Source organism: Schistocerca piceifrons, chromosome X (genome assembly GCF_021461385.2).
Source record: "Schistocerca piceifrons isolate TAMUIC-IGC-003096 chromosome X, iqSchPice1.1, whole genome shotgun sequence".
In the NCBI taxonomy this organism is placed as follows: domain Eukaryota; kingdom Metazoa; phylum Arthropoda; class Insecta; order Orthoptera; family Acrididae; genus Schistocerca; species Schistocerca piceifrons.
This window is the reverse complement of record NC_060149.1, coordinates 504,079,988-504,103,191: the sequence shown is the minus strand read 5'-3', so window position 1 is coordinate 504,103,191 and position 23,204 is coordinate 504,079,988. Positions and strand designations below refer to the sequence as shown.

The window sequence follows — 23,204 nt, the reverse complement described above, 5'->3', positions numbered from 1 at the left end:
TCCACGTAACTTAACCTCTTACTTTAACAAAGACTTCTTTGTTTTCCATGGGACAGAGTGTGGTCTAGAATCAATTACAAATTCCTAATACCATTTACATGTTCCTCATACAGTCTATTTGAGTGTATATCAAAATTTCAGTAAGGCTTTCCAAGAATGTTTCTTAATATATCAGGTTAAATGCTTTGCAAAAACTTCCTCTGGAAATCTATCTTTGGGTGTTGACCAGTAAAACTGTTTTGTAGTTTATATACATTTGAGAATATACGATTATTCTATCCTAAATCAACCATTGTTTCATCGGTGTTCTGATCTGACTTTAAAATCAGCCTCTTTTATATAAACAGCCACGCTTATTTGAAGTGTTGTTATTATGAAAACCACACACAAACTAAATGAGAAGATTCTTTGTAGTCCACAAACTGTCCAGCCTACGCTGTTGGTAGCTTTGTAATCTTTCATCATGTAAACTAAATGATAAGCCCGCAAAACGAATAATATTCAAGAAATGGATTTGGCCCATTCCCCAAATTTGGAATGACTATGGTGTGATTTGTTTTATACTATAAAACACCTTCAATTATGTGAAGCTATGCTATGTTGATGAACTCTCTGCCAGGCACTTAAGTGTGATTGGCAGGGTATCCATGTAGACGCAAATGTAGATCCACACGTCTGTATGTAACTGAGAGCTTGTTTTGGATTTAGCATAGAAAATATTTGATCATCCAAGTATTCACAAAACTCAGAGCTAGTCACAGCATGGATTCATTCTGATGGTGTCTAATCCCCCTTTCTTCCTTGGTTTCAACATCAACACTTTCTGATTTATCCTCGCATTTAATCTCAATCACTACAACTTCATTTATAGATTCTGGATACTCCTCTTTCAAAACAATCTTTACATCATCTTTTTCATATTTATTACAGGCATCACAAGGTTCCGTAACAAACTTAATATCTACCTGATTCTCTGAACTGGCTTTTGGTTCTGGTTTGACTTACACTGCCTCTCGATCTAGATGGCTCCTGGTAATTTTCATTGCATTTATATATTTCTCTTCTATTTATGTCTCTTGATTTCTGAACAATCTTCTTTTATTTCCAAGCATGTCATACCACAAGAATTTTCTGTTGTACAGTGCATCTACAAAGTCTCTCCACAGCAGTGAGATCCGCATGTCTCACCTTGTGGGGCATGGAAGATTGGCAGCACATTCACGTCACTGTGTAAACTGGGGGCTGGGATTCCCTGATAGTGGCTGCAGTTATGTTGAGAGAAGAGACTCAATATTATTACAATTTGCCAATATCACAGTAGGTGAAGGAAGAGCATACCCTGACACTGTTAACTTGCAATCTTCATAGTACAGATTATTTCCTTCTCTGTATTGTTGTTGCTATCTCATGAATAGTGATAGTTGAAGACTGTCGAGGTATTATGTCTTGTCACTATGTTGTGAATGAAGTAATGTACTCCTATAAAATTTGCCCCCATACTGGAAAAATGCATCAAACCCTCTCAATCATTGCAAAATGCACAGGATAGGAAATAACATTCCAGTCAAAAGTGTTTGCTTGGAACAAAATAAATAAATAAAAATACCAGATAACCACTTGAAAATGAGAGGAGAGGAATAACCCTCAACAAGTAGCACAGACATAAATATACACACCATATGTAGTTCAATGTGCGGCTGTGGTGTGTACAATTTTTATATATATATAATTTCTTGTGTATTGAGAAACATAGTGAGACTTGCCTTTTCTCTAAATTTTGTCAGCCATAGAATTTTAGTCAAGTATCACTTTGCCACGAAGAAAAATGATCCTAATCCTACTCCTAATGATCCGACTCCTCAAGACACCATCCAAATTGAACCCTGCCTGGAACAGTTCCGTCCTCCGTCACAGCGGGACCCACCTCCTCTTCCTCAAAATCACCCTCTCCAAACCTTCCAGGAATTTCTGACTTCCAGCCTTGCATCTCAATCCTTCTTAAAAAACCTTAATCCTACACCCAACATCACCACTGCTGAAGCCCAGGCTATCCGTGATCTGAAGGCTGACCGATCCATCGTCATTCTTCCGGCGGACAAGGGTTCCACGACCGTGGTACTTGATCGTCGGGAGTATGTGGCTGAGGGACTGCGTCAGCTTTCAGACAACACCACATACAAAGTTTGCCAAGGTAACCCCATTCCCGATGTCCAGGCGGAGCTTCAAGGAATCCTCAGAAACTTAGGCCCCCTGCAAAACCTTTCACCTGACTCCATCAACCTCCTGACCCCACTGACACCCCGCACCCCTACCTTCTACCTTCTTCCTAAAATCCACAAACCCAATCATCCCGGCCGCCCCATTGTAGCTGGTTACCAAGCCCCCACAGAGCGTATCTCTGCCTACGTAGATCAACACCTTCAACCCATTACATGCAGTCTCCCATCCTTCATCAAGGACACCAACCACTTCCTTGAACGCCTGGAATCCTTACCCAATCTGTTACCCCCGGAAACCATCCTTGTAACCATTGATGCCACGTCCTTATACACAAATATTCCGCACGTCCAGGGCCTCGCTGCGATGGAGCATTTCCTTTCACGCCGATCACCTGCCACCCTACCTAAAACCTCTTTCCTCATCACCTTAGCCAGCTTCATCCTGACCCACAACTTCTTCACTTTTGAGGGCCAGACATACCAACAATTAAAGGGAACAGCCATGGGCACCAGGATGGCCCCCTCGTACGCCAACCTATTCATGGGTCGCTTAGAGGAAGCCTTCTTGGTTACCCAAGTCTGCCAACCCAAAGTTTGGTACAGATTTATTGATGACATCTTCATGATCTGGACTCACAGTGAAGAAGAACTCCAGAATTTCCTCTCCAACCTCAACTCCTTTGGTTCCATCAGTTTCACCTGGTCCTACTCCAAATCCCATGCTACTTTCCTTGACGTTGACCTCCACCTGTCCAATGGCCAACTTCACACGTCCGTCCACATCAAATCCACCAACAAGCAACAGTACCTCCATTATGACAGCTGCCACCCATTCCACATCAAACGGTCCCTTCCCTACAGCCTAGGTCTTCGTGGCAAACGAATCTGCTCCAGTCCGGAATCCCTGAATCATTACACCAACAACCTGAAAACAGCTTTCGCATCCCGCAACTACCCTCCCGACCTGGTACAAAAGCAAATAACCAGAGCCACTTCCTCGTCCCCTCAAACCCAGAATCCCCCACAGAAGAACCACAAAAGTGCCCCACTTGTGACAGGATACTTTCCAGGACTGGACCAGACTCTGAATGTGGCTCTCCAGCAGGGATACGACTTCCTCAAATCCTGCCCTGAAATGAGATCCATCCTTCATGAAATCCTCCCCACTCCGCCAAGAGTGTCTTTCCGCCGTCCACCTAACCTTCGTAACCTGTTAGTTCATCCCTACGAAATCCCCAAACCACCTTCCCTACCCTCTGGCTCCTATCCTTGTAACCGCCCCCGATGCAAAACCTGTCCCATGCACCCTCCCACCACCACCTACTCCAGTCCTGTAACCCGGAAGGTGTACACGATCAGAGGCAGAGCCACGTGTGAAAGCACCCACGTGATTTACCAACTGACCTGCCTACACTGTGATGCATTCTATGTGGGAATGACCAGCAACAAACTGTCCATTCGCATGAATGGACACAGGCAGACAGTGTTTGTTGGTAATGAGGATCACCCTGTGGCTAAACATGCCTTGGTGCACAGCCAGCACATCTTGGCACAGTGTTACACCGTCCAGGTTATCTGGATACTTCCCACCAACACCAACCTATCCGAACTCCGGAGATGGGAACTTGCCCTTCAGTATATCCTCTCTTCTCGTCATCCGCCAGGCCTCAATCTCCGCTAATTTCAAGTTGCCGCCACTCATACCTCACCTGTCTTTCAACAACTTCTTTGCCTCTACACTTCTACCTCGACTGACATCTCTGCCCAAACTCTTTGTCTTTAAATATGTCTGCTTGTGTCTGTATGTGTGGATGGATATGTGCGTGTGTGCGAGTATATACCTGTCCCTTTTTTCCCCCTAAGGTAAGTCTTTCCGCTCCCGGGATTGGAATGACTCCTTACCCTCTCCCTTAAAACCCACTTCCTTTCGTCTTCCCCTCTCCTTCCCTCTTTCCTGATGAGGCAACAGTTTGTTGCGAAAGCTTGAATTTTGTGTGTATGTTTGTGTTTGTTTGTGTGTCTATCGACCTGCCAGCGCTTTTGTGTGTGTGTGTGTGTATATATATATATATAGTGGGGGTGCGATCACATTCTCTTGACTAAAATTCTATGGCTGACAAAATTTAGAGAAAAGGCAAGTCTCACTATGTTTCTCAATACACAAGAAATAATTCTTGTATTGCTGTTCCAGACTTCAATGAACTTTCCTAAAGAGATAGCATGAATTGAAAATTAAATTGCATTCAATGCATGCAGCTTAAATTGTACCACTCTGGCATTTAGTTTTCACTGTATGACAATGTGTGCTCATAACAGAAATAACTGCATATCTCAATTTCTGCTGAAAACAGAACGGCAAATGTTTTGCATTCACCTATTCACAAAAGAAGAGGACGTTCCATATTTCAAAGATCACAATAAGCATAAAAAGGCCAAGATTTGTAATGATCCAAGAAATTTGACATACTGTGAGAATATGGCAGATTTCAGTTTGGAATGACAATTTTTTGGAAGTCTTCTAATCACTGTACAACCACTCTGTTACATATGTGGCAAAGGAAGGATGTGCATTGCTTTCAGTTAGTTTGCATTTTATTAGAGCAGAACAACAAAGAAAGTTAGTTGGCACGATCCTAAGCAAACATTCATTGTAGAAGCTTACAATTTCCTGTATTTCTGGCAACAAAACAGTTGGCATATGCCTCCGGCACACAAAAAGATAACATGCTAGCTTGCAAATGTTCTTTACTGCAAAATCTTTACAAAGAAAGACTCCGCAACAGGAGGGTAACCAAGATCCTCCACACAATAGTTCCTTCCTTCAGTAGCATTTATCAGTCTCTTCATAATTTTTTTCACTGAATTAAAGTAGTCTGCATTTTAAACTTAATTGTCATATGACACAATGCTGAAGTTCTTACCAACACTGCTGACATAATAAGCTTTACAGCACCATCCTCTGCCCCTTCAAGACCATGCTCCCATGCACCAAGCATAGTCCGACTATACATAAATGGAAAATCTGGCAGAAACCTTTCCTGGGCCAGAAGTCGAACAGCATCCTGTTGCGCATGTGACGGTATTTGTTGCATAGGAAGCATGTAGTCAAAAACGTCCACAGGCTGAAAGAGTTCACTTTATTTAACATCATATATGAACCAACTTTAAATTTAGAAATTGCATATATCTATACATGAACTCAAAACTTTGACTTAGTTGTCCTACCTGAAAACATACCTAAACAAATATTTACAGTTACACCAATAGTCAATGTGAACTAATCACCAGCCACCAGCAGTCACTCAGAGCAGCACTACGACATGCACAATTTTTGGTAAACTTCCAAATACTTTATTGATTTTTCATGTGAAAAATTAGTAGCACAAATGTACATAGGAGTGAAGATTGTGTCACAATAACCAAAATAAAGCAAGATTCTATAATATCATAAAAAACAACAGTTTTGTATATGTAATGATTACTGAAAAAATACAAAATGGAGAGGTGGTAAGAAAATAGTGGTTGAAGACAAACTTGCAGTCCAATCAAGGGAAAATGGAGAGTAAATCCAAAATGGCATACACACAAAAACAGGGCTAGGCATTTACATTACCACAAGCTTGAACTGACAAACATGTGTCTACCTTCAACACAATCAGGTAAGTGAAAACAACTAAGTCTGATGCACATACATAAATAATGAATATATGCTTTGGTTCATTTAGCCAAAAATGGACAGGAGTGGGTGGAGAGAGGGGAAAAATTATAATGTAATATTGAATTCAACAGTACAAGTTAAACAAAGCATGAGGGGGAAATATTGTAAACATGGAATAAGATAAAAGATTGGTGCATTTCTGCCATATGCCTGACACTACATACTGGTGTAATTGTACTGCACTCTCATTCAGTTACAGCCTTGAGCAAGTTTTCCAATGATTTTCTAATAGTGCTAAGTGATTACTGAAGAAAGTAACTACAGAAACAGTACTTCCTTCATCCTAGATGTTTATCAAGTTAAACTGAAAACTGCTCTCTGTATTCAGCTTTACAAGATAGCTTAGAGCATTTCTGACAACAATTACAGTCATAAATACATTGGAAGGAGAGGAAAAGTATGTTCCAGCCAGTTGATCCCCTACAATTTTAGCTGCTCTTAAAAATGATGAAAATTAAAGACTTGAGTTTGTATATATTTACATTCTGTACCATTCTGCAAACTGAGAGTGCCACACAGACCAGGAGAGCTTGCTCACACTAGAGCTAAGGAGCTTCATAGCAATGAAAATTTGGAAAATCTTTAAAAATATTCACTATAAAAAATCATAGATAATTTTGCTTGTTTCATTGTGCAGTTATCCTACATGGTCCCACGGAACCTTATTAGCATGATCAGCAAACTTTAAGCCATACATAAACTGACAAATGAAGTAGCCAAAAACTATCAGATTATACAGGGGAAGCTAAAGAACTGATAAAGCCAGAAGTAAAAATGCAAATTAAGGTGCAAAGCAAAATGTTGTTGGTAATGGTACACACTAAAATGTGGAACAATTATAGTGAAAGTTTTATAAGCTTATCAAACAAAGGGATTCTCTAGCTATTAGTTATCATCTGGAATTCTCACAATGAGAGTTTTTAGATTTGTATGATATAATTCTGGAGGTCTCACCTCAGATTTAACAGCATTGTTTAGTTGCTACTGGCTACTGCATAACATTACTTCTTTAACTAATGAATACACTGTCCTTCACAATTGCTGTAGAACAGAAGTATTCTTTTTGAAGCAGTTATAACTGCTCCACCTCCCTGCAAAACAGTGACCTGCAGTTCATTTGTGACTCTGGATACAATCAGTGATTCTTCGTATGGCAGCACTGGTGGATCTGCAGATTCTGGTTGTATTGTCCTGATGATCACTGTGAAATTCAAACGGAGTTACTTCTGTCAAAACATTGGGAGCCTCAGACAGATTTTAATGTACCTCATAACAGAAGTTCCTATGGTCAATCTGCACCTCAAGAATAGAATAGGGTTCCATTCAAAGGATATAACAACTACTCTGCACATTTGCCTCCTCAATGTAGAATCATCATCCTCGACTTTGTGACATCTGACAAACAATGTAGGATTTGCTATGAGCCAAAGTATGCTTTTATAATTGTTCTTATGGCCTGATCTCCTGCACTGCTGGATTGTAGCTTTTAAGTTAGTGGTTGGCCTTATGCATCCCAGCTGTGTTGCTTTTTTAGTGAGTTGTTTGACAAAACCATTCTCAGGATCATCAGGTTGAAACAGACACAAAGTATCCATTATAGTTCCAGTCCACTAACCATGGATCAAGAAAACAGTGTGAAACCTATAGTTTCTTGCTCCGCTGCACTGCATGTGAATGTCACAATAGGCAGTTTTGTATCACAGTCTCTCTGTTTGACATCAACAGACATCAGAAACATGTCTGCCAACATCTTACTAAAACATTATGTGAAGCCATTTGTCCAGTACCTGGTTATCAACCTGTAGATGTTGTTGCATTGTGAAATTACTATTGACACCGGGCTTGACTGAAATAGTCAAAATATCCACGGGTGTGCTGCCGGTCTATAGTGTCCAACGGGCACAATATTTCGGCGATCATACATGTCGCCATCATCAGGTGAACTGACGGACTGAGCTCCTGTGAACGTGCCGGCACGGAGATCCGTACGCTATGATTGCGACATGTATGATCGCCGAAATATTGTGCCTGTTGGACACTATAGACCGGCAGCACACCCGTGGATATTTTGACTATCAAATACGCCGGGAGAAACTCAAGAATTGACTGAAATAATTTTCTGTGATTAGAGGTCATTACATGTAGAGCTCCATGCTACAAAAAATATAGCAATTTCCAGAGCATCAGCAGTCAGTACAACTTTGGTGACAGCATAACAGGTGATGCAGTCAGCTTGCTACTAGATAGTCCTTCAACTCTGTCAACTTAAGAAACTTCCCCAAGAGGTCCATGTCAATCAGGTGAGATGCAGCAGCTGCAGGATGAACCAGTACTAGTTGTCCTGCAGGAATCTGAGGCAGGTGCTTCTATCACTGGCTTTACAAACAATGGCTTACATAATGTCTAACAGGTAAGTGAGGCCTGGCAAACAATAACTGTTTCTAATTCTACCAAGAGCCTTCATAAATCCTCAATGGTCAGCCTTCAGAGCAATTGGACTAATTCGGTATGATAGGCCATGAATGACTAGGGATGGTGAAAAACCATTCCCATCCCACTGGGTCATAATTCCTTTTATACAATGTGCTATCTATTAATTTGAATTCTCCTTTCACAGCCTTCTCTAAGACCTCTAGGTCAATTGTAATACTTAATTTTTCCATTTGCTGGGCTGCAGTGTTTATTACTGCATCAGTGACTGTGATATTTCCAAAAATGTAACGTTTCTCCCACAGATCCATGAAAGGCAATTAATGTCCCTGTGCTTGCGTCCATTTCTTTATACTACCGTGACATCGTACACTCAAGCTTCGGTGTCCATTTTTAAGATTGACCTGATGGACGCTTCAGGTTGGCCAGCCAGCATAAAGAACGGTGATCAGTTGCAATAGTAAATAATGGTCTGCCATATAAATAGCTTCAGAACTCACTGATTGCCTGAACAACTGCAGCGGACTCTCTCAATCACGGAGTACTTCTTCTCAGAATTGGAGAGTACTCTCAAGATCTAAGGTATCATTCTTCCAGCATCATCCTGGATTTTGATTAGAAATGCACCTATCCCTTAAGCACTATCATCAGCAGTAGTTATGTTTTAGAATCCTTGTCAAAAATTAACTTCAGCCGGTGAAGGTGTCACCATCACTTTATAGATACAGAAAGACCTAGACCTTTCTGGCTCCTCATTTAAAGAATATTTGGTGTCTCTCTGGAGTAGTTTTTGTAGTGGCTCTGCCTTGCAGCTAAAATCCTTCATGAAGCATGTGTAGCAGGAGCACTTGCCAAAGAAGCCTCTTATGGCCATTACTTCTCCTGCATTGGGATGTCTCGTTTCCATTTACTTTCTGGGCAACAAAGAAACACTTTCTCAGATTCAGACCAGTGCCATGTAGTTTAAATGGTCTTTAAATGATTATGAGGAAACATCAATGGCACCCAGGCAACAAAGATGGTACAGTAGGTTGTCCACCATGCATTCAAAGGTTGCTGCAAACAGTATAACTTCGAACTTAAGGAGGTTATCAGATACTATGAAGGTAATGAGATGTTATGGAAGCAGTCTTTTCCCATCAATTTTGTCAACTTCAACATATCAATAACCAGTCTGCATATCCATAGTGCAGAAATGCTTCATTCCCTTGAGGCAATCAAAGGCATCATCAATTCATGGCAGTGAATATATACTCTCTTTGGTGATTGTATTCATTTGCCAGTAATCACTGAAGAAACACCTTGGGCCATCTTCCTGATCTACGAGGACCACTGAGGAGGATCAAGGACTCCCTGATAGCTGAATGGTGGTGAATCACAGCAGCTTTTCCACATGCTTCTTAATTATTCATCATTCAGCTGGAAACACACTTTAAATATGTTGACTGACAAACTGATGAGAGGATGATCTCTTGTGTTGATATGGTGTTTCACATTGAGTTATCTGGTCTGCAGTGTCTCCTCTATGGACTTGAATGCCTCTGAAAACTGAAGCAGAATGACAAAAACTCACTGATATTGTTCCCCTGTCACTTTTGCATAATCTGACACATTGTAATTTAAACAAAACTTTCATGAGTCTAGTTATGGGAGGTGTTGCCCTAACTGCATTCTGTTAGCCACGCAAATCTCCAAACTGTTGAATATAAGTGAAGCCTGGAAAGCACAATGGTCATGATATATGAGTGATGGCCTCACCTTGCAGCAGCTCGCAACAGATTCAGTTCTACACTAACAAACACTGTAGTCCATATAAACAAAAAGCTCATTAGCAGTACCAGAATACGGGATGTTCTCCCTGTACCTTTGAGTCACCAAAAAGTAATTTCATATGATGTGCACATGCATATGGCCACAATGTCTTCCACAACCACATTACTGAGATGTTTCGTACACAAATATGGATTCATTACACATTATCACTCTCTTCAGATGTGAAAGCAAATGACGTCAAGGCACTGCATTAAAGTACTTCTCAACACAGGATGAAATGCACTTCTATTCAGCATGGTTCCATTAATGATTTTCCCTCTTCCAATGCCTTCAGATACTCATGTAACTTCTTGGCAATGAAAGATACCCCCTGAGCACACAAGGAAAAAGCTCACATTCATGAAGACGACTGCAGAAAATTTTGGTTGATGTTCACCAACCTGTAGCTGCTTGGACAGGGCACTGCAGTCAATCAACATTATGGCACTCATTCTGACAGACTGTGGGCAAACAAGTAACGATTCTATCTAAACGGAGAGGTCCCCAGTGATGGAATCGACTTTTTGAAACTACCTATACAGTGATGTATATTAAGATCCCAAGTATCACAGCCAGCAGCCACACTCCTTGGTGGGCCCTCATTTGTGAGTAATTGACAGAAAAAATTGTGGAATTTTGCATGATGCTCGTTAGCTTTGAAAAAGCACTGATGTCTATGAGACTGGTCATAGGCTGGCTGTGTAGCTTAATGGATAAGGTAAGTGCCTCACATGCAGAAGATTGTGAGTTTAAATATCAAGTGCTACATTTTTTTTTTAATTTGTATAATAAGGACTTTGATCATTATTTTTATTCAATTAATTGGTTTAAATATACACAGTTATTGTTTCTACTCCTTTGCCACATTTTAATCATCATATTAACTTTTTCATTTGCTCTCAGTTTTCTTATCATTCTTTTTCCACTAGGAAACTTTCTTCACATGACTGTAATTAATTTTATGTATTAATTTTGATTTAATTTCCTTCAGTTTATCATCCTACCTTTTCATCTATGTTATTGCATATATTATATCTCTTCCTCATTTTGCTTGACTTTTATTTTACTTATAATCCTTTCTTTTTTTAAATCTTCATCTGCTATACTGTGTCCATAGTGAAATAGGAATTCATGCTTTAAAATGTTTTTACGGCAATTAACACCTTTTCACAAAAAGTACATTTTTGACACTACTGCACAGTCAATAGAAATCCATTATTTTGTCTTTTGTTTCTCAACAGACAGATCAGCATTTCAAATGTTTAAATATTATAAAAGATAAATGAATATAATGAAATTCATATTCACAAAAATTCTGAGTGGAAAAAAACAATATAAAGAAAAAATGAGAACAAATAAAAAAGTTAATATGGTGATTAAAATGTGACAAAGGAACAGAAATAAAAAATTACATTTAAACCAATTAAGTACATGAAAATAATGATCAAAATCATTTTAATAAAGATTTAAAAATAAGAAAATGTTGAGCACTTAATGAGATTCGTAACCACATTCTGCATGCAAGGCCCTTACATTACAAAATCAATCCATACATCTGTATTCTTTTAAAGCTAATGAGCATCAAGCAAAATTCTTAAATTTTTGTTTTGTTTTTTGTTTTTTCATCGATTACTCACAAACGAAGGCCCACCAGGGTGAATGGCAACAAGGTGTGATACCTGGGATAGTTGGTTTCAAAAAGTCGATTACATTACTGGGGACCTCTCCTTTTATGTGTAGCTGCTTACAGCTAACTTTGCTTTGACCTCTGAATAGTTCACACTGTTTGAAAGTGAGTCTACAATAATTAAAATACACTTTAGGACATCCCAGAAGAATCTGATTCTTCATGCTGTAACTAACCAACTTCCATTCTACCAATAGCTGCTGTGAAACAGATTCCAGCAAATGCAATGCTGAGACACTGGACTATCATTACTGCTACTTGCATCCAAGGGGAGTTTGGTACCAAACACTTATGACACCTGGAGTTTCAATACTTGAGCAATGCTCCACTGTTCAATCAGAATATTGTAGCATGATCAAACTGTAGTTCTGAAGCAGCAGCATTCCTCATGTGGTATCTGCTGTAAACTCAAGTATGTAATTTTGATACTTTTCTACATAATTGCCTCCATAGCTAAGACCTTCATTGTAGCAGCTTCTTTATGCCTCATCATAAACTGTTGCTACCTGTGATGATAAATCAGTGGGTCACTATCAATTTCACATTATATGAGGAACATTACCAGTAAGGAATTATTCTGGATACAGAGTGAAGTCAAAGCCAGGCCAGATCAGGGTTGAGAAGAATGAGGGAACCGTCCCCATCCAATGATTATTGTGTTATGGCTGAATATTATCAAGAATTTTAGAACATCTTTCACTTGTTTGCCCGGTCACTGAAAATATCCACATGAACCTTGCCAATTAGATCGCAGATGCTCTCATACTTCCACCTTCAAACTGAATCACTGCCCAAGCCTCACATGAAGCAGACACTGTCAGTCTGTTCATCTTTATGAACACTTACTAACATTAATCCACAGTTCACAATTAAATGCAAAATCCATATTTCATAGCACAGCACATTCACAGAATAGGGACCCCATCAAAGTGTTTCTTGGGTTCATCAATGGACCTTACCCTTCATGTGATCAATTATGTCAGAAGCAGACTTGAAATTATTCTTCTGCTCTGTTCTGTGATAAAGGTCTACAACCACCAGAATACTCTGCTTTTTCATTAAATCCCATTGCACCTTGCAACAAAACAGTGTATTAGTGTGACAAATAATTGATCTGCAAATAAATGATTTGTATTAAGTGGCAGAAAGAAAAATCATGAAAAAAAAACCACGGATAGCATGTATAAAAATAATTATTAGTACTCATTTTAGTAGACATATTATCATGGTACTTGTGCCTCCTTGGCTTTTTGTGAAACACAGTAGCTATTGATCTTGGAATTTTTTCAAACAATTTACAAAAGCGCAAACAACAGCTGTATGGCATATTAAGTTTGCTCTACTGTGAGACTAAATTGTGAACAAGTTCTTTTATAGAATTTATTGCAAGTGCTTTTACATCTACTATGGAGAGATTGGAAAAAATCATTTTATTTTAAGGCCAATTTCAGTGGCTTTTTGTCAAATTTGGTTATTTTCTGGTAATTTTGTGTTATTTTTCCAATGTTTTAATTTTTGGTGGTTTATTTTTGAAGTACATTATATTACTTATTTTTGTCTTACTTCGTTCTGTTTCACAGTTATGTTGAAAACAAATATCTACCAATTTATACATCTACTAACATCACAGACCACATTTATATACATCACTGAAAAAATTACTTATGTTAAACTCACTAAAGCTAGTCAATTAAAGAAGAAAAGTAACTCTGCAACCATACTCTGTCGAAAGTTTTTCAAAATATAGCCATGTCATAACTTAAAAGCTCTCTTCTGAGAAATTATGCCACCAATCCATCAGCACTTCACTACAGTGCGATAACAGTTCCCTGGAGTCTACATATAAACACAAAACATTCAGTACAACATAAGACTTTTGACAATGTCCACATTTCCTCCTGGCATGGAAAGTTGCTTTTCCACTAACTTATGAAGAGATTTGTATCCTTCGGAACATCTACGTAGGTGAGACATGACACTCCGGGTACACATATCAGACTCACTATCATGTTAGCATTAACACAGTTCATCATTAACATCCTATGACTGAAACAAAACCCTAGGGCTGTGAACTCAGACTTGCATGGATATGTGGTCACCGGAGTTGTCAGCCTAGTTTGAAGGTGCAACCCAGTGCATTTTCGTGTTTTTTCACCTCTGCCAAAAGTGTCTGTCCCTTCATAATTTTCAATAGTTTATTGGCTTCCCCACCAAAAATTCCTTTCCCCACAATAATGAAGCAATCTTCAAACTATTTTTATCCTTTAACAGAAATAATAGTTATACCACCAATTTATTGTTACTGATTGCATTATTGTTATGCAACATTTTCCTGTCCCTACTGGTATATAAGTACTTAGCGAAGAATACAATTAAGTAACACTACAACATTTTTGGATGTACTGTAGTGCTGCCAAATATGTTAAACTACTGGCTTTCACTTTCTACGAATAAAACATTTGAGTACAAAAAAATCCAGATATATTAACTGAAAATATTTGTTTAGGCGTATTTCTATTGACTGTACCTGAAAATTTTATCAGAATTATTAATATTAGACAGCAAACTGCAACTGATGTCTTCACAGAAAAACTTAAAATTAATTTCATGATACCGGATTCAAACTACCTTAAAGAAAATGGAGCTAAAATGTAGATACACAGATGTCACCAGTGCCCCACAAAAATCAAAATTATGGCCTTATAAACATGATATGCAAGGAAACAGAAAATTAAGAGAAGAATAACATAAACAGAGTTACAATAACAGCACAAGAGGACGCCAAGGCATGCAAGCAAACCCAAAAAACCATGATATTTGTATCAAAGCATTAGTTGCACGCAGTGCTGCTCTGTACAAATTAAATAGTGAGTTTATGAACATAACTTACTTCAAAACCACCACGTTCAGCACGGTTGCGACGGCGGCCCTTTCCTCCACGGCCACGGCCTGAATTTTCATAGATAGAAGGTGGATGCGGAGAAAGGCGGTGACATTTTGTGATCAAGGTAATAATAAATGCATTGTGTAGGTGCACTTGATCTGACGTTAAGAGCTTCCTAGCCGACTGATCAAATTCTTCCTTGCTTTTCTGCATTCATAAACAGAAACTTCTATACAAACATGGAAATGTTGACTAACAAAGAGTAACCTAAGAGAACGATTACCTACCAAATTGCCTCCAGACAGAATAAAATTTGAAACATTTAGTTAGAATGTCTACAGATTTTTGAAAGCACAACTGAATTTTTTATTTTTTTCTCATATGATGGTATATATCCATAGGTAATGAATAATGATTATATCTTTAACAGAATGAAGTTATTAGAGTACATGCACAAAAATGAAGACAACTACCAGAGTACAAAGACAAGCTATTCAATGAGGCACAACAAAATATTTCTGCACTAGTGAGGCAACACAAGTGCAAATTTAAACTAGATAAGAAGTAGTCCAACAGTAACACACTTATCTTCTCCTCTGCTGCATTCTTCGACCGTACAATAACTCACGACCCACCAAATTACAATTTATGTACTTTTTTTAACGGCATGATTTAGAGTAAATGTGTATACAAACACAGGAGAAGATCACAAAAAAGCAAAGTCAGATGGAGATACAGCAACATTAGTAGGCTACAGTGTGCTGAAGAGACAGGATAGAGAGTAGACAGCAAATGGTGAACAGGAAGAAACAAATGCTATTATACTACACTATAAAAAGCTGTTCCAACTAAAAAGCTGAAATTAAAACAGATGGTGTGCCAAACATGAACTGAAAATAGTATATAGCAGGGCAGTTAACAGGACATGTGAACAGCACTAATGATGATTAAACCACTATTTAGGTGGTCTGTGGCAGTCTTAATGTTTAGCAATCTGTCAGTGCTACAATCTCCACAGGTTCCACATCTGTGCTCATTCTGATAACCAGAAACATGATTATATGTGGTTTAGGTTAGAGCACAATGAATGTTTCAGGTAAAGCCTACAATGCATGTACCAATGGTATCATGTCATAAGTCAGTTCACATTTTTCTTAATAAATTACAATGTGTTAGTGCTGCGCTACTGTGACAAGTCAGTCTAAACAAATGTGAGCAACATAGCCCCTCCCAGAGCTGTTTCCCTCATCTTATGGATTTATTACTGTAAAGCAATTCCAACTACACAGGAAAAGAAAAGGTAGGCCCTGTAGTAATTTCATACCTTCATTTGAAACCATAATCGCAAAAGCACCAGATACCTACAAAAGAAATTACCAAATAATCAACACACAGCACTATGTGAAACAAATTATTAAGTTTTGTTCTTGAAATAAATGAAAGCCATGCTATAAAATTTACATGAATATATTCTTGTATTTAATTTACTGTCAATAAATCTTACACAACAAAACATGCCTAATCATCAGTATAGGGAAACTTTGTTATAATTAGTTTTTGTTTTTATTCCTTATTAGAAGCAGCCTGTGCTCCACCATCAAGTAGTAATTTTGTCACAAGCTCACAGGGCTGCCTTTCATTGATAGGCCTTTAAAACAAGCAGATTTTGCTCATGTTATTCTGAGAACTGAATTATTTAGTAAATGCAAGTGTGTTTATAAACACATTTGATGTGACCCTTGGGGCGTGTAGAACTTGTTTTAGAGCATGAACTTTACAATGTTGGTGTTATTAGCACATAACTGGACTGAAAAATATATATTAGTTTGTAATGACGAAACTTACGTTTAGCAGTGTGTCTGTTTATCATCTTTCCAGATTATATTAATCATCTTGTAATACTTTAACATACAGTGGAGACTCGGTTACCCAGACCTCAGTTATATGGACTCATGATTATCTGGATTGTCAACTGCGAGGAAATATCTTTGTAGTCTAGTTGGTGTGTACACGGACATGTCGTGCTGGCACCACCCGGCCGCACCCCATGTGACCTCTGTCCTGTGCATTTCATTACTGTTTCAGTTAGACAGTTGCCAGTCACTGCGCTGTGTCGTTTCTGTGCTTATAATGTCACAGCACAAGAGACTGGTGTTATTGCTCAAGAAAAAACAAACATTATTGATTCATTAAAAAAGGAGAATGTGGTTGTAAGTTAGCTGGTAAGTATGGTGTAGATATTTCTGTAAGTGATATTAAGATGAATATCGATTCAGTTATCTAGATTTTTGATCATCTGAATGACAGACAACAACAATTAATGTGATTAATCAAGTTTCCACTTTAGGTCAATAGACATTCAATGACTTCTGAATGTTAGGAAGGTAAGAGATGAAGTACTGGCAGAAGTAAAGCTGTGAGGACAGGTTGCGAGTCATGCTTGGGTAGCTCAGTCGACGGAACATTTGCCTGTGAAAGGTTAAGGTCCCGAATCCAAGTCTCTTTTCAGCACACAGCTTTAATTTTACAGGAATTTTCATTCAGTGACATACTGTTCTTTGATATAAACACACAGTTTGGTTACTAGTAATAAAACTATGAAATTCAACAGCACAAGATTGTTCTACACTGCTCCTCCAAGGGCCGGAGAAAATCTTTTTACAAACCTACTTGTGTTTAGTACATAATTAGTTCTCAGAACAATAATTTTGATATAAAAGTTGGAAAGTTTAGAGACCTATAAACAAAATGCACTGCAGTCTCCTGCACTTAAATAAAAATCACAAGTTGTTGCCTGATAGTGAAACATGACCTTTCAAAATTTTATCATGTCATAAAACTCAAAAGTAACTGGTAACACAGTTTTATCTTTCAAAATTTATTTTCCACATTTACAGAGATGACGAAAATAAAATATGTCTATATTTAAAATTAGTTATATTCTTCATTTTACTTTAGCCACTGAAACCCCTCTGGTAATACAGAACAGTAAGCGCAGAATGTGTAAAAGGAACTACACGTCAAAATGAAAATTTTGCTTCTCCCTGCACTGTCTGTTTCCCTTGTATATATTAAGAATACTGTAGGGGACTGATCAATCAAGATACAAATAATAAATCCAGTCCGACATCACCCACCCAGTACCTAAAAACATCTTGTTACTGAGCAGCCCTAACACATCAAACTAGCAGCAAGCCTTTCATTCATCTAATAGCTGACATGTAAATTACTGTGCAAACAATTTTGATATTTGGATCTACTGTTACAGTTATTTGTGTACATGCAGAAACAGTATGAATCATTAATTTAGACAATCTCTGACAACCCACTGAATAAACTATCTGTTGTGATATCGTATGCCTGGAATGACTGTAATGTTCACATGTACGCTATCATTCAGGAAACACAGAGGAAATATATAGAGAACAAACATTTAAATGCAGAAAAATAGGATAAACAAACAAACAGCAAACTAAGAAAAGCTGCTATATTATTAAATAATAAGCATGCAAAACTCACCATTTCATTTTCCCATTAAACGATGTTATCAAACTCCATACTTATATTAAAGTTTCAAGTTAGCAGGTTAAATATAGATGAGTGGTACTTCACTTAATGCATAGCAAATATGTGCAATTTTTGTAAGTTATTTTTGAACATAATATGACAAAATGACAGTTGGACTTCAATAGTATTTTAACAGATACCATTATCTTTTCTTTTTCCTGTGCTGATATTACAAGCATAAGATAGAGTGTCACAATGTGGAAACCCATTTCATGAGCCAATAAAGCCACATGATGACAGTGGCCATAATATAAGCCACATGATGACAGTAACCATAATACACTGATGGAATTTTTTATATCTAATTAAATAACACAAAGCAAAAAGTATACTGAATAAATTTAGAATGATTTACAATAACCACAATGGGTGTATGGTGTCCTTTGACTGTCAGTTTGTATTTAGGTTGCAGTGAACACTAATTTTATTTTACTGGCAGAAGTTTTCATTTAAAATATAACATTATAACATGTACTTTTTTAAATTCTTCTAAATGCAAAGCTGTCTTTATGTGAGTAGTATCATATATTTGCTTACTGTCCAGCTATGTAAAAAAGAAAAAAGAAAAAGAACAAGGAGTAGGGTTTAACATCCTATTGGCAACAAGGCCACTGGAGACAGAGCTTTAACTGATTCAGGAAAAATATGTTAAACCTAAATCAGGATGGTCAGATTGAGGTTTGAACCCTGCTCCTCCCAAATGCAAATCCATTGTACCAAGCACTGTGCCAGTATAATCAGTACATACTTTTGTCCTCTCTGTTAAAAGAAAATGGTGTCATGGACTATCTGCACTAATTATCTGACGCATAAATATGTCAAAATGGTTATAATTCCACAATATAATCAAGTGAAGGCATGCACCTTGAAACCAAACAAGAAACTAACAAACTGTTTGCAGATAGCTGTGGTATATCCACTCCGCAAACAGATCAGTGGGCTGTTTCAGTGGTCAAAGCTTTACATTTGTATTCGGAATTAGGAAGGATTTTGAGTAGTTTTACACTAACATGATTACAGACAAGTTGTAACAGGTTCAAGTATCCTTAATTTATTCTCAGTCTCATTGTAGTTTCTTAAGGAAAAGAATGACAATGAAAAATATGATTTATTTCTATATGGGGTAGTACAGAATTCTTTGATTTTGTGGACCACATTACATACTTGCTCAAATTAGGTCATAATGAAATTAAGGGGTGGGGGGGGGGGGGGGGGAGGTTAACTGATGATCCTCTCATACATAGAAAACTGGGCAGAGACTGTTGTTGCCCAGTGAGAAAAAACAGAGATCAACTTTGAATTGGGTTTCCTCAAAAATGTTTGAATACATAAGTAGTAATGCAATCAACTTGTAACTGTCTATATTAGCCCTGACTCCCATTTTATAAATGAATATTTTAATCTGTTTTGAAACAGACCACACCTACTAAATTAATCACGCACATGAGATAGGACTGCACAACACAATGAACTTTATAAGCCTACTTGATATTTTATCATACTCACTGGAATCTTTAATCTTCAATTATTTAACAATCAGTTCAATCTCTTTCTTAAAGCTGCATGCAACATACAGTTTATGCTCCTAAAACTTCTGCATGTTTGCCTCTGCCAATGAAATTTTGGTGTTATTTGCCAGTTATAAACACAAATATTTAATATTTTACAAAAATGAGGGTAAAGAAACCATTTGGTTTGAAGATAGAAAACCTTTCCAATTAGGTGGCTAAATCTACACATAGGCAACTGCTAACCAAAATTGCCATATGACTATATTTTACTGTAGAGGTACAATATCTTGAGTACTCTCTGTATAATACCCTCAGTATTCTCTTTCTGCCATGATACTACTTTCAAAACAGACCATACAGTTCTGATTTTGATATGAATGCTCCTAGTTGCTTTCAATGTATGAATTTTGCATCTCCAACAATACACTTCTACACTATGCAGAATTGTCTGTAGCAAAATTTTGCAAATGAGCTGTGCTTATCCATACCTTTGCAGATGAGCTGTGCTTGTTCATATCACGGTACAGTTTCCCCTCATTTCTTCATGATAGCCTGATGTAAATCTTTACCTGAGACATTATTTATTAATACTTCATTTCTGCTTGTAATACTGTTATGTTGTAATCACAGCTGAGTCCAAATCGCAAAGGAGGATTGACAATGAAGTACAACACTTAGCACTGCAAGCATGTTAATTACAGACACCAACACACAGAGAGAACATAACTAAATCTTGGACAGAGAGTGCTACTATTTGTACAAACATAAAAAATTCCAGACTATGTGAACATTAAGACATTAGACATTTAAAAAATGTTCTATAACAATAAATACTAAATAATAGATATTTGCTAGTGATTAAATTTGAACTGGTGACCCGCAGCATGCCAGTCAGTGACACAAACTGCCACTACATATTCCATGCAGCACAGCTCGTGGCACAGCTCCTGCCCCTAGAGACACAGCAATTCCCTGCTTCAGAAGTTCTCACTGGAGCTGGCTACAGTATCCTACATCTAGATCTTATCAAAGGTCCTCCATATGACTGCACAGGAGGATCCTCATGTTCGGGTCAAGCTGGTAGTCTCCTCACCATGATGAGCATTGAAGGCAGTCCCTCCCATCAACGCTTTGTGATCATTGAGTGGACCTTCAATTGAATGAGAAGCCCACATCATCAATCTGTGACCCATGACTGTAGTAGGGTTTCATATGGAGGACATGGATGTCTCCACTTTTTTTTTTTTTTTTTTTTTTTTTGTCTTGATTAAGGATCATAACGTAATCCTTGACTGCATATGTGATGTTCAACAGGAGAGAAAGGATATGGTACAGCCCAAATTAGTGTCTTAGTAACTTTTTTGATAGCATCACTTTCCTCACATGTGTAAAAATCCATATTACGTCTCCCAGGCTGTATCTCACATGCTGGTGTTTGACGCATAGTGATCTCAGTCTTTCCTCTGGCCTTACTGGGTCTGTATGTGAGCCAGTAATCTTGCTTCTTAGGTCTTGATGATGAGGTGTTTCACAGTCATCCTGAGTGACATCTGACTGAAACTGGAACAGTATATACATTGTTATTTTGGCCTCATACCTGTGGAGCAGATAGAACGGTGTGATGCCTATAGTGTCCTTCTGCATTGTGTTGTATGTAAATGTCACGGCAGTATTGTACCATTCCATGTGACTTTTGGCTCAGGAGATAACTAAAAGAATGTATTTACCATGTACACATTCGGTCTCTACCTCATCTGAAGGGCAGTAAACAGGGCCATGGCACTCAGATTCCACCACAACTGCTGCAAGCAACTGTTGATCACATCATTTTGCAGTTGCAGCATCTTGTCAACGGCTCCAGAGCTCATATTGAACAAATTGTGTTAGCAGTTAATAATAAAATCAACATTATCCCCTCTCAGTTGTTTGGTGTTTTCTGTCCTAATCTGTTACATATGGAAACATTTCTATATGTCTTTCTTGAATTCAAGTGCTAGATTTGCAGCTGGTGGCCAAAATTGGATGTAAGTTTTTTCCAGTATAAATCAGATCCACATTAACACATTAGAATATCTACAGAGTTTCACTGCCATACAATAACTACAGCCCACACTGTACTTCTGCAAGTAGCTGCACTTTAATCATAACCACCTACTACACTGACAGCACATCTGCAACATCTTAATAAAATGTTCTGTGATGCAATTAGTCTGTGGGATGTAGGCACTTGTCATTCTGGGGATGATGTCACAACGTGAAATTACCTCTGATACTACTCTCACTTAGAACACTTTTCCGTTAGCAGAAATCATCACATGGGATGATCTGTGCTTCATGGTGTCTTCTACAAGAAACCTTGCAATTTCTGGAGCTTCAGTAGTTGGCACAACTTTAGTGAGAGTATGGTACGTGAGGTAGCCAGTGGAGACTATTATCCACCGATTCCCATTTATCGACTTTGGGAACCTACCCAAGAGACCAATTCCAATCTGGAGCAATGGCACTGCCGCATGACAATTGGTGTTGGTATCAGATGCTCCAGAGGTTGCCCATCACATCCTTGAAGGTGGCTGGAGTATTAAATAGTCCTAACAGCATAACTTTGACCTAATGGAGGCCATCAGGTGTTATGAAGGCAGTATTTTTTCAGAAAGGCTAGTCAACCTCCATTTGCCAGTAGTCTGTCTGCGTGTCATTAGTTGAGAAATACATTGCCCTTTCAAATAGTTAATGGTGTCACCAATATCATCAACATGTGGCAACATGAAACCTATATTTTTTGTGATTCTGTTCAGTCGTCACCAGCCAATACAGAAATGCAGTGTGCCACCTTTCTTCTTCACATGAACCACGAAATTAAGAGTTGTTCAGCCAGCAACACCCTGTAACAGTGCTGGTTAGTTGGTGGATACTCCTCAGTGTTGGTGTGGCGTTTTATCGTGGGCCATTTGGTCTGTCTTTTCTCCACTCCACATTTGAAATCATCCAAAAGGTGGTGCACAATGGCTAACACGCACCGACATCATCCCCCAGTCAGGCAATTCTACAGGCAGTTCTAGTAGGAGCTTCCTCCAGATTGATAACTGGAACTTGTCTTGATGATGATAATGGGATAGCAACATCTTCAATGACAAACAACTGCCCTAAGCAATCTTTGTTATTGCTGTATCCTGCTACTAATGTGTGTGAGTGTGAGTGTAGTGCCGCCGCACATGTGTTCTTAAGTGAACTGTATCAGCCCGGGCTGGCCACTAGCAGCCATCTGTGAGAATCAAGCACACAGTGCGGTCTCTGCCATGCTGTCTACTGGTAACTCACACTTATATAAATGCATGGAGCAACGCTGTCTCACTCTCACTATGTTCTTTCAGTTTGT

At 38.3% G+C, this 23,204-nt stretch overlaps 1 protein-coding gene across 4 annotated transcripts in view; it reads right to left on the bottom strand.

Moving 5' to 3' along the window:
• The window catches only part of LOC124721140 (transcriptional adapter 1-like), a 180,325-nt gene that overhangs the window by 101,514 nt on the left and 55,607 nt on the right, over window positions 1–23,204 (bottom strand). For 3 of the 4 annotated variants that reach the window (XM_047245957.1, XM_047245958.1, XM_047245956.1), the window contains 3 exons: window positions 16,075–16,111; window positions 14,757–14,957; window positions 5,141–5,341 (listed from right to left, as the gene is read on the bottom strand). In XM_047245957.1, coding sequence (XP_047101913.1) covers window positions 5,141–5,341; window positions 14,757–14,957; window positions 16,075–16,080 — 408 coding nt within the window. In that variant the 5' untranslated portion in view covers window positions 16,081–16,111. The remainder of the gene's footprint in view (window positions 1–5,140; window positions 5,342–14,756; window positions 14,958–16,074; window positions 16,112–23,204) is intronic. The other variant, XM_047245959.1, reaches the window with a different exon arrangement.